This window comes from Apium graveolens, chromosome 6 (genome assembly GCF_009905375.1).
Source record: "Apium graveolens cultivar Ventura chromosome 6, ASM990537v1, whole genome shotgun sequence".
In the NCBI taxonomy this organism is placed as follows: Eukaryota; Viridiplantae; Streptophyta; class Magnoliopsida; order Apiales; family Apiaceae; genus Apium; species Apium graveolens.
Genome location: NC_133652.1, coordinates 46,155,967 through 46,172,224, shown reverse-complemented (window position 1 = coordinate 46,172,224; position 16,258 = coordinate 46,155,967). Strand labels below are relative to the sequence as shown.

The following is a 16,258-nucleotide window of genomic DNA, read 5'->3' as shown; positions in this document are numbered from 1 at the left end:
CCTTTTTTCAAGAGAGAACCCTGTCACATGGAGAACTCTTGATTCTATTATAAAATTTCATCAAATTTGTTGGTAATGTAGAATAATAATTATATTTAAATATAATAAAATGCTTAAAAATTGAAATTTAAAAAAAAATAATTGATTTTAAATTTGATTATATCGTGGAATAATTTTGGATAAGTGTGATTTTAGTGTGATTCTACTACAGAACCACTTTAAACTATTTCATCAAATTTTAATGATTTTTTAAATAAAAAAATTATGTCACTTCATTTTTAATTTGATAATTATAATTTGTAATTATATATGATAAAAAATGAATTAAATTATATATTTATATTTTTTAAATAATAATTCTCTACTGATCTCGGGAGCCCTTCTCTATGTAAGGGAGCCCTCGACGGAGTGAGTTGGTAGAGACGACTTGCCTTTTAAAAGAAAAAGAAATCTTCAGAAACTGCACGGAACCGGAAGCATAATCAGTTTGCCTTGTGTACATTGTAACACGACAAAAAAGTTAGAGGATATCAAGTAGCAAAAGGGACACTATAGGTATCTGAACATTGTAATTATCTACTATCATTCTTCAAGTCTCTACTGGGATACTGGATAAAATCAAATTACTCTTGGGGAGCTAGTAACTATTGTTTCCTTGTAGTTTCGTCATAAAGACAACCCTGTTATAAACTTCAGAATTATCGACCAAATCATTGATACTAGAGACAGTAATTTAATAATTTTCATGTATGTTGGGAGTAATTTCTCAGCACATTCCATTAAAGCAAATTTTGCTATATAATAGAAGGGTTAGCTAGAACTTTTTTACTCTCTGATATTCTAAAAATGGCCTGTAAGCTAAAATATATGAATCAAACAAATCTCACTGTATTTCTTGCAATGATGATAGTATCCTGCCACACAACTGCTATAAAAACCGAAGCCATAAGAATTTCTGCAATCATCAACAGCAGTACCCGTATTGGTAAAGAAGCTAAGGTTGCGATGGAAATTGCTGCCAGAAACTTCAACACTACTTCTACGCCTGATAAGATCTTTCTTCAGTTCCACGATATCCGAGAAATTCCACTCCATGAAGCAGGTTCGTCATCATTCTTTGCTGGCGTACCGCTATCTATGTTCATGGTCTTAAGTACACCAAAAATATTGTTTTATTATGTACCTTTTGACGTTACTAGCAAGAGTGTAGCGAGAATTTCAGAATATTTGTTTGGACATATTAATTTGCGGTAGGAATATGTTACTATTTTTGTTTGATAAGTTACATTATTAGCTAGCCTCTACTATTTCTTAAATGCGATGTGTTTTTATCGCCATACTATTGAAGCACGACGATTTTTATAAAATGCAGCTGCAGTACTTTTAAGAGACGAGGCCCAAGCCCTTGTGTACACAGATCCAGTAGAGGATAGTATTCATCAGGTTGCTGAAATTGGAAACCAAGCTCACGTTCCGGTCATTTTATTTGCATCAGATGCAACTCCACAACGATTGAAATCACTACAGTGGCCTTATTTGGTTCAAGTGTCCAGCAATGTCACAGAACAAATACAATGTGCTGCAGCTATAATTCGTTCCTTCTATTGGCGAAAAATCATAACAATAATTGAGCTAGACAGCAATGGTATTGGTGGTGATTCTGGAACTTCTGCAGTCTTATCTGAGGCACTTTTGGGCTCTGGTGTAGAAATTGAGCATCATTTAGTACTTCCACCATATGCTTCTATTAAGGCCGATCCACAAAGCTTTATTCACAATGACATGAAGGAGTTGGCAAGCAAAAACTCCAGAGTGTTCGTAGTTCTTAAGTCATCCATCTCAATGGCTACTCATCTATTTAAAGAGGCACGGAGAAGTGGACTTATGGGGACTGATTCAGTATGGATTGTAATGGACGATATTGCAAGCCTCCTTCACTATTTAAACACATCTTCCATCTCCTCTATGGAAGGTATTTTAGGAATCAAGCCATATTTTTCTGAGAAAAGCCCTGAGTTTTTACTCTTCAAATCCGAATTCATGAAAGCTTTTCAGTTAGAATATCCGGATGCAGACAACTTAAATATTGGCATTCATGCTCTGCGAGCTTACGACAGTATAATTGCAGTTTCAAGGGCCCTAGTGCAGCTCAGAAGTAGCAACAACAATGGAAATTCATATAATCTGCTAAACTCATACTTAGCCGAGCATTTCACTGGTCTAAGTACGAACAAAATTAATTTAAGCAACAAGGAGCTGTGTAAATTCTCTGTGTACATGCTTGTGAATGTTGTGCCAAACAACTACACGGATATTGGATTTTGGTCTCCAGGCTTTGGATTTAGTAAGGGTCTTTTCAATGCCAGTAGCTGCGAATTATTAATTGGAAGCGACAGTATGGAGGTGCTTGCCGATGCAGTTAGATGGCCTGGAGGCATAACAAGAGTTCCAAAAGGATGGTCCATGCCCAGCAGTGGGAAGAAGTTACGTATTGGAGTTCCTGGTAATGCCTCTTTCGAAAAATTTGTGAGAGTAGACTGGAATACAAGTTCTAGCGAAGTGCAGCATTCCATATCTGGTTATTGCATTGATATTTTCAACGAGGTGGTCAAAATATTGGAAAGAAGTTACCCGGTGCCTTTTGAATTTTGGCCTACAAATTGTACTTACAATGAACTGGTTGAATTCGTGGCTAACGGGGTATGACAAACCATCTCAATTGTTTGTTTTGATATTAATTAGAAACTTGTTTTGCTTGCTAACTAATACATATGTACTAATATTTTTGTTGAAGACCTATGATTCTGTTGTTGGGGACGTCACCATTCTAGCAAAACGATCAGAACTCGTAGATTTCACACAACCATATCAAGAATCAGGCTTGACACTGATAGTTACCGTAAAAGACGACAAATCATGGATATTTTTGAAACCATTCACTAAGGAAATGTGGGCATTGTCCTTTGCTCTCTTGATTTACACAGTGCTTGTTATTTGGCTGTTAGAAAGACAAACAAATGCAGAGTTTCAAGAACGTCATTGGCATGATCAGCTTTGTCTGGCAGTTTGGTTTACCTTCTCTATCATTTTCTTTGCTCAAAGTAAGTTTGCTAAATCACCAAGTAAAAACATATTCTAATATTAAACCTATAAACAGCGCCTAGATTCCCCTGTCATGCAATTCTAAACTGTTTTTTTAATGATATAATAGAGTCATGGAATGATGCTATTATAATTGCATAAATAATCGTACCTAATAATTTTTTTTACCTTCTTCTTTTTTATCATATTTGATAATTTTTAATTATGTAATAAATAAATTACATTATCTTGATTGTATTATAATTAGATACTGATGGTGCTGTAATTGTTCAAATATACTGTAATAAATATATTTTATTTAACTTATTATAAAAAAAATATTCTGACCTCGTGCGAATAACAGGTTATCATCTAGTTTTATTAATAAGAGAAACTCATTTTTTATATTACTTCGGCATCAAATTTGGTTTCACCCCTAATTAAATTTCTATTTCCAGTATAATTCTACGATATTTTTTAATGAATAAAAATTGTTGTAATCCTATTATAATTACTATTATTTATTTTAATTCTTACATAAATAATGTATTTTTCATAAGCATGTATATTATATTTTTTTAAGTTTCTTAAAATAACTTTCAATTAATAATATAATTCTTATTAACAAGCTACTTAATTTTTAAATGAATTCAGATAACTGTTTTGGTTCAACACATTCTTTTATTACACCTCTAAATTTCTATCAGCTGAATTCTTCATTTTGATTTCTAAATTAAATAATAATATCGATATAATTGTTCCATTTTGTTATAATAAATAAAATAAAATATACTTGAGCCTTGGCTAACTGGAACCTGTTGAAATGATATACAGGGGAAGAGGGGCGTAGCAACTACACCCGCGTGGTAGCATTTGCATGGTTTTTTGTTGTGTTGGCTCTAACAACAATATATACAGCCAATCTATCTTCACAATTAACTGTTACAAGGCTCAGACCAAGCATAACGGATATAGACTGGCTCAGGACTAATAATGCAAAAATTGGATGCCCTCATAATTCATTTGTATGCAGATATTTACAAGATGTTCTTAAATTTAAAGCTGAAAATATCAAGTATCTGAACAGAGAAGATGAATATCCAGGTGAATTTGCAGCAGGAAACATTTCAGCAGCATTTCTTGAACTCCCTTATGAGAAAGCTTTCCTCGCTCATTATTGCAAAGATTTTACGGTGCCTAAAGACTTGAAATATATAGGAGACAGATTTGGAGGCTTAGGCTTTGTAAGTATTGCAACTAGTCCTTATATTTTTTTTTATATTTATTATGCTTGTGGGTGTTCTAAGATGCAACCGAGTGAAACCAATTTCAGAAAATTTATATAAAATGATAATCATTTTGCATTTAAAAGTTGAATAACATTAATAACCTTTATTAATAAACTAAACGTTTTTTTAATTGATACTTTAGTTTCATCATCTTGGTGACCCTTTTTTATTTCTATTTCTAAGTGTATGATTTTTATTATTTTTTATTACCATATGACTAATGATTCAACATGTATTATTTTTACCTATTTTTTATTACTATATAATTTATAATTTTATATGTATTATTTTTACCCATTTAATTATATTTTAAAATAAATAGGTTCATAAATTGGCCCAACTAAATATGTTCCGAAAAATATAATTCACGACCAAGTAAATAAGTCATATGTTTAAATTACAAACATATATATGTTTCATGAAGAGAATAATTTTCTACAAACTTATAAAACATATATTTGCATGGTGCATGCCTTGAGGTACCTTTTCATGAAGTCCTTATTATGTGTTTCAGGTTTTCGCCAAAGGATCTCCATTAACATTTGATGTATCAAAAGCGATATTAATATTATCTGAAAGCGGGACGCTTAAGCACTTGTACGAGGAATGGTTTACTCCAACCCCCAAGTGCAAAGCTTCGCAAAATGATCTACAGGATCCTGATAGCTTGAGCTGGAAAAGTTTCTGGGGTTTATACTTCTTCTCAGCTGCTATTTCCACCCTTTCATATATTTTGTTTGCTGCTAACCGTTCCCATCAACAAAATCAAGGAAATAGTAATGCTAATCATACTACTCAAGATTTGGAAATGGGTAATTCAGATTTGTCAAATAATTTGCTTACGGCAGAGCCTGCTAACGATGACATCCAAAGAACTATTGTGTGATTAAAGCCTGTTATGATGTTGTAGAGCAACATTTACATTATGGGATCAACACTTTGAGTATGCAAGGTGGGCCACAAGTTGTCAGTCCGAAATATGGACCGCTAACCCCTAAGATCTGTTAATCATATTTGGTTTTTGGGTCTTTGTGGCCGGGGCACACAATTAATACTAACTCGCATGAATTTGGATATTTTTTATTGATAAAATTATTGTACATATATATACATGGGTGACCATTAATATTATTCCCTCAATCTCATTTTAATTGTTTTTTACCCAGTCAAATTTATTAAAATTTAACTGAAGTTTATTAATATTTTATAAATAAACAAAATAAAAAAATTATATCACCGGAAAGTAGATTTAATCTACTTTAATATATAATTTTTAGTTTTTTGAAATAATATAAGAGCAATGTTTAATCTTTGGTCATAAAATAGTCGATTTGATTTTTATAAAAGGAAATGTGACAAGTAAAATGGGATGGAGGGAGTAATAAATAAAAGACGAATCAAAACCACTCAAATTCATTGAAGTTAGTGTTTATTATGTATCATATAAGGCAAATTAAACATATATGAAGAGAGTATATATATTCTGTGGTAAAAATGAATAAAGATTTTGAGTAAGGGCTTAGCTTCTACATAAATAGTTATTGACATAGTGGGCCAAAATAAATAATCAGTATTTGGTAGAATTTAAAAAAGAAAAGAGGAAATCAAACACCCTGCCGCAAGGCTAGGACGACTTAATCGGTTAATTTTGTACACCAGTAACGTGGCTCTGCAATGTCTTGTTTCGGACTGCGGCCATTACATGCAGCACACCATTCCTTTGGTAACATGTCGAGAACCCCAAAGAAGTATATTTGGTGGTGGTGGTGGTGCTGTTGTCCATGGACGGAACAGAAAACAATTTGGATGGATGCAGGGTCTGCCCTGGAGTTACAAGATGGCCTAAGTTGTCTTTAAATTCACCCCCCTCATCAATCAAGTTTTCAAAATTAGATTTTGCAACTTGCAAGCATATTCTTCTCAATTGATATCACAACTAACATATTCAACCGTTCTTGTCACATATTAGAATAGTAAGGTAGAAATTAGAGTTTCAATTTTGTTTTCCGATTGATGTCCAAAGGAGCTTAATCGTTAATAACAATTAATTAATGAAATAAATTCTATTTCAAGAAAGTATTATTACCTAAATTTAACCGTTTATTTGTTCAATTCTTTATTATACTAAGAGATGCAGAGTTATTATTACCTAAATTTAACTCGTATGGCTCGTATTCATTTAAAAAAAGCTAGTTTGTGGTGTTTGTGCTACATTGCAGAAGTTAGATGACTTAAATGTGGTTCTTATAAAGTCGCAGTGAGGAAATGATCTTCCTCTTGTATGAGAAATTCAGCATAATTATATATAATTAGTTGTTGTTGGTTATCTCTAGGAAAATTTGTACATGAAGCTTTAGTCAGACCCAATTGACTTTGATCCCATTAAGCATCTTCGTACAATCATAGCCCATGGTTCCGCAATAATAATGTGTGGAACCGGAAGCATAATCGGTTTGCCTTGTGTACAAAAGTAAACACAACAAATAAGTTGCAGAAAATATCAAATTTAGTAGCAAAAGGAACACTATATGTTTAAATCCTTCCCCGCGTACAAATATATCTAAAAGGTTTTTAAATTCTACTGAATAGTAACTTATCTGAACATTGTTATCATCTATCATTGTACAACTCTCTACTGGGATACAAATCAAATCGCCCTTGGGAGAGATGAATAAATTTACAAGTCGTCCCCTACTGTAAATTTAATATTTCCCTGTACTTTCCTCATAAAGACAACCCTGTTATAAACTTCAGAATCATCAAACAAATCATTGATACTAGAGAAAGTAATTTAATAATTTTCATGCGTTTTAGGAGTAATTTCTCAGCACATTTCATCAACGCAAACTTTTGCTATATAATACAAGATTAGCTGCAACCTTTTTCACTATCTCATATTCTCGTTGTGGAAAATGGCCTGTAAGCTAAAATATACGAATCAAACAAATCTCACTGTATTTCTTGTAATGATCATAGTATCCTGCCACACAACTGCTGCAGAAATCGAAGCCATAAAAATTTCTGCGATCATCAACAGCAATACCCGTATTGGTAAAGAAGCTAAGGTAGCTATGGACATTGCTGCCAGAAACTTCAACAGCACTTCTACGCGTGATAAGATCTTTCTTCAGTTCCACGATATCCGAGAAATTCCACTCCATGAAGCAGGTTCGTCATCATTCTTTACTCGCTTATCGCTGTACATGTTCATGGTGTTATGTACACCAAAAATATTGCTTTATTCTGTGACTTTTGACGTTACTAGTAATGTATGCAGTGTTTATAGTGTGTAGTGAGAATTTCAGAATATTTGTTTGGACATGTTAATTTGCTGTAGGAATATGATATTACTTTTGTTTGATGAGTTACATTATTAGTCTCTCTTGTTTTTTAAATGTGATATGTTCTTATGGTCATACTACTGAAGCACGAAGGTTATTGTAAAAGCAGGTGCATTACTTTTAAGAGATGAGGCGCAAGCCCTTGTCTACACAGAGCCAGTAGAGGATAGTATTCATCAGGTTGCTGAAATTGGAAACCAAGCTCAGGTGCCGGTCATTTCATTTGCATCAGATGCAACTCCACAACGATTCAAGTCACTGCAGTGGCCTTATTTGGTTCAAGTGTCCAGCAATGTCACAGAACAAATACAATGTGCTGCAGCCATAATTCGTTCCTTCCATTGGCGAAAAATCATAACAATAATTGAGCTAGATAGTAATGGTGGTGATTCAGGAACTTCTGCAGTCTTGTCTGAGGCACTTTTGGGCTCTGGGGTAGAAATTGAGCATCGTTTGGTACTTCCACCATTTGCTTCCATCATGGCTGATCCACAAACCTTTGTTCACAATGACATGAAGGAGTTGGCAAGCAAAAAATCTAGGGTGTTCATAGTCCTTAAGTCATCCATGTCAATGGCTACTCATATATTTAAAGAGGCACAAAGAAGTGGACTTATGGGGATTGATTCGGTATGGATTGTAATGGACGATATTGCAAGCCTCCTTCATTATCTAAACAAAACTTCCATCTCCTCAATGGAAGGTGTGTTAGGAATCAAGCCATATTTTTCTGAGAAAAGCCCTGACTTTTTACTCTTAAAATCTCAATTTCTGAAAGCCTTTCGGTTAGAATATCCCGATGTAGACAACTTAAATATTGGCATTCATGCTCTTCGAGCTTACGACAGTATAACTGCAGTTTCAAGGGCCCTAGTTCAGCTTAGAAGTAGTAACAACAATGGAAGTTCATATAATCTGCTAAAGACACACTTAGCTGAGCATTTCACTGGTCTAAGTACGAACAAAATTAATTTAAGCAACAAGGAGCTGTGTAAATTCTCTGTGTATGTGCTTGTAAATGTTGTGCCAAACAACTACACGGATATTGGATTTTGGTCTCCAGGCTTTGGATTTAGTAAGGGTCTTTTCAATGCCAGTAGCTGCAAATTTTTAATTGGAAGCGACAGTATGGAGGTGCTTGCCGATGCAGTTAGATGGCCTGGAGGCATAACAAGAGTTCCAAAAGGATGGTCCATGCCCAGCAGTGGGAAGAAGTTACGTATTGGAGTTCCTGGTAATGCCTCTTTCGAAAAATTTGTGAGAGTAGACTGGAATACAAGTTCTAGCGAAGTGCAGCATTCCATATCTGGTTATTGCATTGATATTTTCAACGAGGTGGTCAAAATATTGGAAAGAAGTTATCCGGTGCCTTTTGAATTTTGGCCTAAAAATTGTACTTACAATGAACTGGTTGAATTCGTGGCTAATGGGGTATGACAAACCATCTTAACTGTTTGTTTTGATATTAAGAAACTTGTTTTTCTTGCTAACTACTCTATGTACTATTATTTATTGAAGACCTTCGATGGTCTTGTTGGGGACATCACCATTCTAGCAAACCGATCAGACCTCGTGGACTTCACACAACCATTTGATGAATCAGGTTTGACCCTGATAGTTACTGTAAAAGACGACAAGTCATGGATATTTTTGAAGCCGTTCACTGGGGAAATGTGGGCATTGTCTTTTGCTCTCTTGATTTACACAGTGCTTGTAGTTTGGCTGTTAGAAAGACAAACAAATCCAGAGTTTCAAGGAACTTGGCATGATCAGCTTAGTCTTGCAGTTTGGTTTACCTTCTCTATCATTTTCTTTGCTCAAAGTAAGTTTTGCTAAATTATGAATTAAAACCATATTCCAATGAACCTATAAACAACGCCAATAGCATCTTGCATAGTACTGTAAAGTAAGACTTGAGCTTTGCCTAATTGGAACTGTTGATATGAAATACAGGGGAAGAGGGACGTAGCAACTACACCCGCGTAGTAGCATTTGCATGGTTTTTTGTTGTGTTGGCCCTAACAACAATATATACAGCCAGTCTATCTTCACAATTAACTGTCACGAGGCTTAGACCAAACATAACGGATATAGACTGGCTAAGGGCTAATAACGCAAAAATTGGATGCGCTCCTGATTCATATGTATGCAAATATTTGCAGGATGTTCTTAAATTTAAAGCTGAAAACATCAGGTATGTGAGCAGTGAAGATGAATATCCAGGTGAATTTGCAGTAGGCAACATTTCAGCAGCATTTCTTGAACTCCCTTATGAGAAAGCTTTCCTCAGTCGTTATTGCAAAGATTTTACCGTGCCTAAAGATTTGAAATATATTGGAGACAGATTTGGAGGTTTAGGCTTTGTAAGTATTGGAACTTATTATTTTTTTTTTTTTGCATTTGTTTATTTTTGTAGAATGTTCTACTCGGGTGAATGCTTGGAAATTGGAGATCAACCGATTTGGATTTAAGTGATAACTCAACCGAGTACGCGGAAAATCATCCGATTGCTTGGATTTTGAAAAAGCATCCGAGTAGAACCGATTCTTGAGCTTTATAACCATACATATAAGGGAGTGCCTTGATAAGTTACTAAAAAAAAGTACAAGTATCTCAAGTAAAAATAGGCTGGCTTGCCAACTCTCTCGTAACATGTTTGAGGCTTAATATGTAGTACTAGATAATTGTTTTCTTATGTGCTATTACGCCTATGTACTAAACAACCTACAAATTTATAAAAAAGGACATATGCATGTGTGATGAATGCCTTGAGGTACCTTTTTCATGAAGTCCTTATTATGTGTTTCAGGTTTTCACCAAAAAATCTCCATTAACATTTGATGTGTCAAAAGCGATATTAATATTATCCGAAAATGGGAGTCTTAAGCAATTGTATGAGGATCGGTTTACTCCAACCACCAAGTGCAAAGCTTCGCAAACTGATCTAGAAGATCCTGATAGCTTGAACTGGAAAAGTTTCTGGGGTTTATACTTCTTCTCAGCTGCCATTTCCACCCTTTCTTATATTTTGTTTGCTGCTAACCGTACCCATCAACTCCATCAGCAAGGAAATAATAATGCTGATCATGAGACTAAAGATTCGTCAAATAATTTGGTAATGCAAGAGCCTTCCAATGATGACATCCAAAGAACTACTGTGTGATTAAAGCCAGTTATGATTGGTAATGGGATCAACACTTTGAATATAGTTATAGGGAATCGAACCAGGTAAAATCATAGAATTGAACCGGATGTGGTTATCGTTCATGTGAACTGGTTGTTGGCTTTTTTGTTGGAGATGCAATATTCAAATGTTATATTTTGAAGATCTCAAATGTGAATATCTGACAAGCACAAAGAGGCATGGTATTTTTTTTTTCGATCTCCAGGATAAAGTTGGACAGTCCCAATCAAAACAACTTGAAGTAATCAAAATTTATTTTGCTTACTAATTTCAGACTTATGAAATTTACAGGAAGGGAAATCTTTCTTACATTTGTTCCAGTCATTACGAATCTTCTTGTGCATTTTCAAGCTCTAACTACTTTTGTAAGACAACTTGTTATCTTACTCATCAGTCATCATATATGGACCACAATTCACAATTGTGCATCTGTTGAGAATTATACTTTTCCGGATCATATTACAAGATTCATATGTAACTTCAGGTCTTTTTTTTGACTAGTCTTCCTTGTAAGATTCTGAGGATACTACTTATGGCAGAGTTTTGTCAATAAACTGCATTTAGGAAATTGAGGTTGCAAATCCCCCAATGGAAGTAAGTGCCGAGATGACACAGTTTTCCTTTCACAGGTCACTTTCTGAGTCCTGTCCATACACATACTTGAAGTAGTATGTGTCTGTAAATTCTGATGGAACTTACTTCTGTTTGTTTGACTTTAAAGTGAGACTGTAAATCTTAATCAAACCAAAAAGAACAGAACTAACAAACAAACTAGGATCAGAGTAGTGTCAATGTTGTAATTTAGCTACACGTGTACCTCAAAATGGATATATGTGTTGATTTCCTAATTGACAGTGGAAATTGACATCAGCAAGCAAGCAAGCTGAGGAGACAAAAGAGTTTGAACTGACATGGACATCATGGTCTTTTTTGCTAGAGTAGAGACATTAATATCTTCCTGTCGAACTGGAAAAGATAATGTAATTTCCATCCAATTTATCAAATCTCTAATCTTAGTTAGAGATTAAAGTTATTCACATTCTGAAGGATGTAAAAGATACCTACATAGATATCGCTATATATACACAGGCACTTTCTCTATGAACTCTGATGGAGCAAGACATGAGTGTCTTGGTTGCTACTTTCTCTATGCCTCTTAAGCTAGGCTTTCATTTCTTCCCAGCAGTTCTCACTATATTCCTTCTCATTCTTTCCGATGATGGAATCATCATATCAGCTCATACTGAAATAAGTATTGGTTCGATTGTTAATGTTAACACTCGCGCTGGCAAAGAAATTGTGGTAGCAATGAAAGTAGCCGCTAATAACTTTAATAACAACTCCATGCATCAAATATTGCATCTTCATTTTCGTAACTCTTTTGGTAATCCCCTCAGAGCAGCTTATACTGGTAAGTTCTTCGCATCTCAGACTCTTTAAACATATAATGTGATATGTGATAATGAAAACATATAAGCTGACTGATGTATGGGATAATATTATTTATTTCATTAGTACATTATTTGTCAAGAGAAGTATGGTTCCATGGATCTCCAAACGATCCTTAATAAAGTTTTTTCTTGGAGTGCGGTCAAATACATAAATTTAAATACAGTTGACCCCTCGTTGCATGTGGGAGAGGGGTACCACTAGGCTACGCCTTGAATCCTAATAATAACAAAAAAAAAAAGATTGCACTGACAGCAGAAAGAGAAAAAAGAAAATTGATAAAAACTCTTACATAGTGACATACATGCTTTTTATCAATGAAGTTCAGATTCGTATACAGTTTCATGCATCATGAAATGTTTTTCGTAGAGTTCATTATTTGGTCTACCTATGTTCATGGTGATTTGAATATTTAATAACAGCGGAGGAACTTTTGAAAGAGAATGTTCAAGCAATTGTTGGCATGGAAACATGGGAGCAAGCAGCTTTAGTTGCTGATGTTTCAAATAGAGCTCAGGTGCCAATTGTTTCATTTGCATCAGGGGCTCTTAAGAAACCCTTTGCACAACTACTTTGGCCTTTCTTGATACAGATGAATACAAATATCAATGAGCAGATCAGATGCATTGCAGCTATTGTTCACTCCTTCAACTGGCACAAAGTTATTCCAATCTATGAATCTGACATGTATGGTGGCGATTCGGGGCTATTTGCTGCACTAACGGAGGCACTTCAGAGTTTTGGTGTAGATATCGAACATCATTTAGTTCTTCCACCATTTTCTTCACTGTCTAATGAAAACAAATTAATCCGAGAAGAGGTAGCAAATTTATTGAACAAACAGTCTAGGGTATTTATTGTTCTTCAGGCATCAGTATCAATGGCGATTGATCTGTTCAGAGAAGCAAAACAAATGGGCCTGGTAGCGAAAGATTCAATATGGATAATGACTGAAGGCATCACAAGTGTTCTTGATTCTGTTGATACATCTGTCATCTCTACCATGGAAGGTGCTCTTGGAATCAAGACTTACCTTCCTCAAGACAATGGCCCTTCCATTCAATTCAGGAAGCAATTTCGAAAATTATTTAGATCAGAGTACCCTGAAGAAGACAACTTTGATGCAGGAGTTAATGCTTTACGGGCACATGATAGCATTCTTTTTCTCACGAGGGCAATAAATAAATTAAGCAGTAGCAATAACACGTCAAAGGCACTCCTTGAAATCATTTTAAAAGGGAATTTTACTGGTTTAACTGGTGATGTCCATTTTAACAATGGAGAGCTGGCACAGGCCTCCGAATTTAGAATCGTAAATGTTGTTGGTAAAAGGTACAAAGAGCTAGGGTTTTGGTCGGAAAAGTTTGGTTTCTCAAGCAGCCAGGTTAGCAAAGACAGTGCTGATAAAGGTTTTGGTGGCAGCATGGAACTTTTGGCGAATTTAGTATATTGGCCAGGGGATCTGCAGAGAACTCCTAAAGGATGGTCAATGGCTACCAAAGCAAAGCCAATGAAATTTGCTGTTCCAGGTGAAACTTCCTTTGAGAAATTTGTAAAAGTCAAGTGGAGTGAAAGTTCAAAGGAGATAAACTATTCTGGTTTCTGCATTGATGTTTTCTTGGAGGTGCTAAAACTCTTGGAAAAAAGTTATTCACTACCCTATGAATTTATACCTTACAATGGCACATATGACGATCTGGTTGATCTTGTTGCTGACAAGGTACCTACTGCATCTCTAATATTCTTCTTCAAGAAACACCTACATATGCCTAATATGTGTATGCTAAGTACATAGGTTTCCCTACATTATGTACACAGACTTTCCTTAAATGGAGTACCTTTTAATTATGTTCCAATTTAAAGAGTATTGCCGGAGATGTGGACATATTAGATCACTAAGAGCCAATAGTTTATATCATTTATAAAGAGCGAGCTAAGAGTCTGTAGGAGATGAGGACATATTAAATGAGTTTTGAAGTGTCTTCTTTATTTTTGTGCCTGGCATCAGCACTTGGGTTAAGGCTTTTGCTTTTACATAAAGAAAACCTGGTTAATGCTTTCGCGATATCATAATCATTTAGATATAGTTTTTTTTTTCATCTTTTAATAACATTTATCATAATAGAAGTTCATTGTTTCTTGTAAAACCAAGTGCTTATCTGTGTATTACATATATGATTGAAGACATTTGACGCTGTCATTGGTGACGTTACGATACTAGCAAATCGATCAAAATATGTAGATTTCACACAACCATTTGCAGAGTCAGGGCTGACTATGATAGTTCCAGTAAAGCCTCAAGCCGAGAAGGCATGGATATTCTTGAAGCCTTTCAGTAACGGCATGTGGGGAATGACGGCTGCTATCTTATTGTATACTGTTCTGATAGTCTGGTTGTTAGAGCGTCAATCGAATCCAGAATTTGATGGCCCCTGGCATTATCAGCTAAGCACTGCCCTTTGGTTCACATCATCTTCGCTTTTCTTTGCTCAAAGTAAGTTTCCTCTCATTTGTGCCTTTGTGGAATTCACAATTGTCTGTTTTTTTTCTTAAATTAAGAATTTGATCTTCATATATGAAAAAGATGTCCAAATTACTTGTTAGATGCTGTGTACCACTGTTTAATTAAGATTAGCATATGCCATGATGTTTAACAGAACACCATATATTTTTTTAATTTTTTTTGCATAAATATGTAGTTTCAGTTCTGTAATCAACAGTTTAACAAGATAGAAAAACTTGTAGGGGAACAGATCTACAATAATCATGCTCGTGTTGCAGTCTCAGTGTGGCTTTTTCTTGTGTTAGCATTGTCCTCGAGCTACACTGCTACTTTATCATCAATGCTTACTGCCCCAAGGCTTGAGCCAAATGTCACAGATATAGGTTGGCTAAAGAAGAACAATGCTGTAGTTGGCTGTGATGGCTCTTCTTTTGTTAAAAAATACCTGGAAAATGTGCTTGGTTTCAATCCAGTAAACATTAAGAACATACCCAGTGAATACAACTACCCAGGAGAATTTGAGAGCGGGAGTATCACTGCAGCTTTTCTTGAAGTCCCTTATGAAAAAGCTTTTCTTAACCACCATTGCCAAGGATACACAGTTGCTGGAAGCTCTGGCCGATATGGAGGGGACAGATTTGGAGGACTCGGCTTTGTAAGTAGTCATTTAACTTTTAACAATCTCTTGCTATAGAGTGGCTTTTAGATCTCAAGCACGTATTTATGATTAATCTTCAAATACTCGTGTCTCCACCACTGAGACCATGGTTGGAATAAGGTGTATCACTAAGCTACAATGCTAGGATTATACACACACTCATGCATCCATTAAGGCTATTCACTAGTAAAGCCTTTCATCATCTTCCTGGGCCAACTTCTGGGCTAAGCGTTTTATCATGCTTTTAATGCAGGTGTTCCAGAAAGGCTCTCCAATTGCAGCTGACGCCTCTCAAGCCATCCTTACCTTATTGTAGAATGGCAGGCTTAAACAATTAGAAATTGATTGGTTCGCTCCCACCTCTGATTGTTTAACCACCCAGAGTATTGAAAAAACTGAGAGTTTGACTTGGCACAGTTTCTGGGGACTTTATCTGCTATCAGTGGGCACTTCCAGCCTTTGTTATCTGGTATTTGTTTCGCCTCAGTTATATGAACACTCCCATGAGGCATATAACTACTCACGGACCAATATTGTTAATGTTTCAATGCTATTATATGATAGTACTCGAGAGATTATTAGTCAGCTCCAAAAATCTCTTGGTGAATACTTGAATCCCCTGTAAATTGCCTGCTGTGCTTATCAATGCTGCTTGCATCAAGAATTCTGTAAATTAATTCGACGTAATTATCACTACGTTTGTTGTACAGATTAAATCATATACTAATGCTGTTATCTATCATGCATGTTATT

General features: G+C 35.2%; 3 protein-coding genes across 3 annotated transcripts; all 3 read left to right on the top strand.

The window, feature by feature from the left end:
- The first annotated feature begins 846 nt into the window (after window positions 1-846).
- On the top strand, window positions 847-5,256 carry LOC141664983 (glutamate receptor 2.5-like). The gene is made up of 5 exons (XM_074470942.1): window positions 847-1,102; window positions 1,373-2,700; window positions 2,795-3,101; window positions 3,916-4,325; window positions 4,885-5,256. The coding sequence occupies exons 1-5, from the start codon at window positions 847-849 to the stop codon at window positions 5,254-5,256; spliced, it is 2,673 nt and encodes an 890-aa protein (XP_074327043.1).
- Window positions 5,257-7,282: 2,026 nt separating this feature from the next.
- LOC141664982 (glutamate receptor 2.5-like) lies at window positions 7,283-10,874 on the top strand. The gene is made up of 5 exons (XM_074470941.1): window positions 7,283-7,569; window positions 7,798-9,142; window positions 9,230-9,533; window positions 9,665-10,074; window positions 10,521-10,874. Exons 1-5 carry the CDS (start codon window positions 7,283-7,285, stop codon window positions 10,872-10,874), a joined length of 2,700 nt encoding a protein of 899 aa, XP_074327042.1.
- Window positions 10,875-12,017: 1,143 nt separating this feature from the next.
- LOC141664981 (glutamate receptor 2.7-like) lies at window positions 12,018-15,949 on the top strand. Its single transcript, XM_074470940.1, has 5 exons — window positions 12,018-12,306; window positions 12,767-14,064; window positions 14,529-14,838; window positions 15,090-15,502; window positions 15,759-15,949. Exons 1-5 carry the CDS (start codon window positions 12,018-12,020, stop codon window positions 15,819-15,821), a joined length of 2,373 nt encoding a protein of 790 aa, XP_074327041.1. The 3' UTR covers window positions 15,822-15,949.
- The last annotated feature ends 309 nt before the right edge of the window (window positions 15,950-16,258 follow it).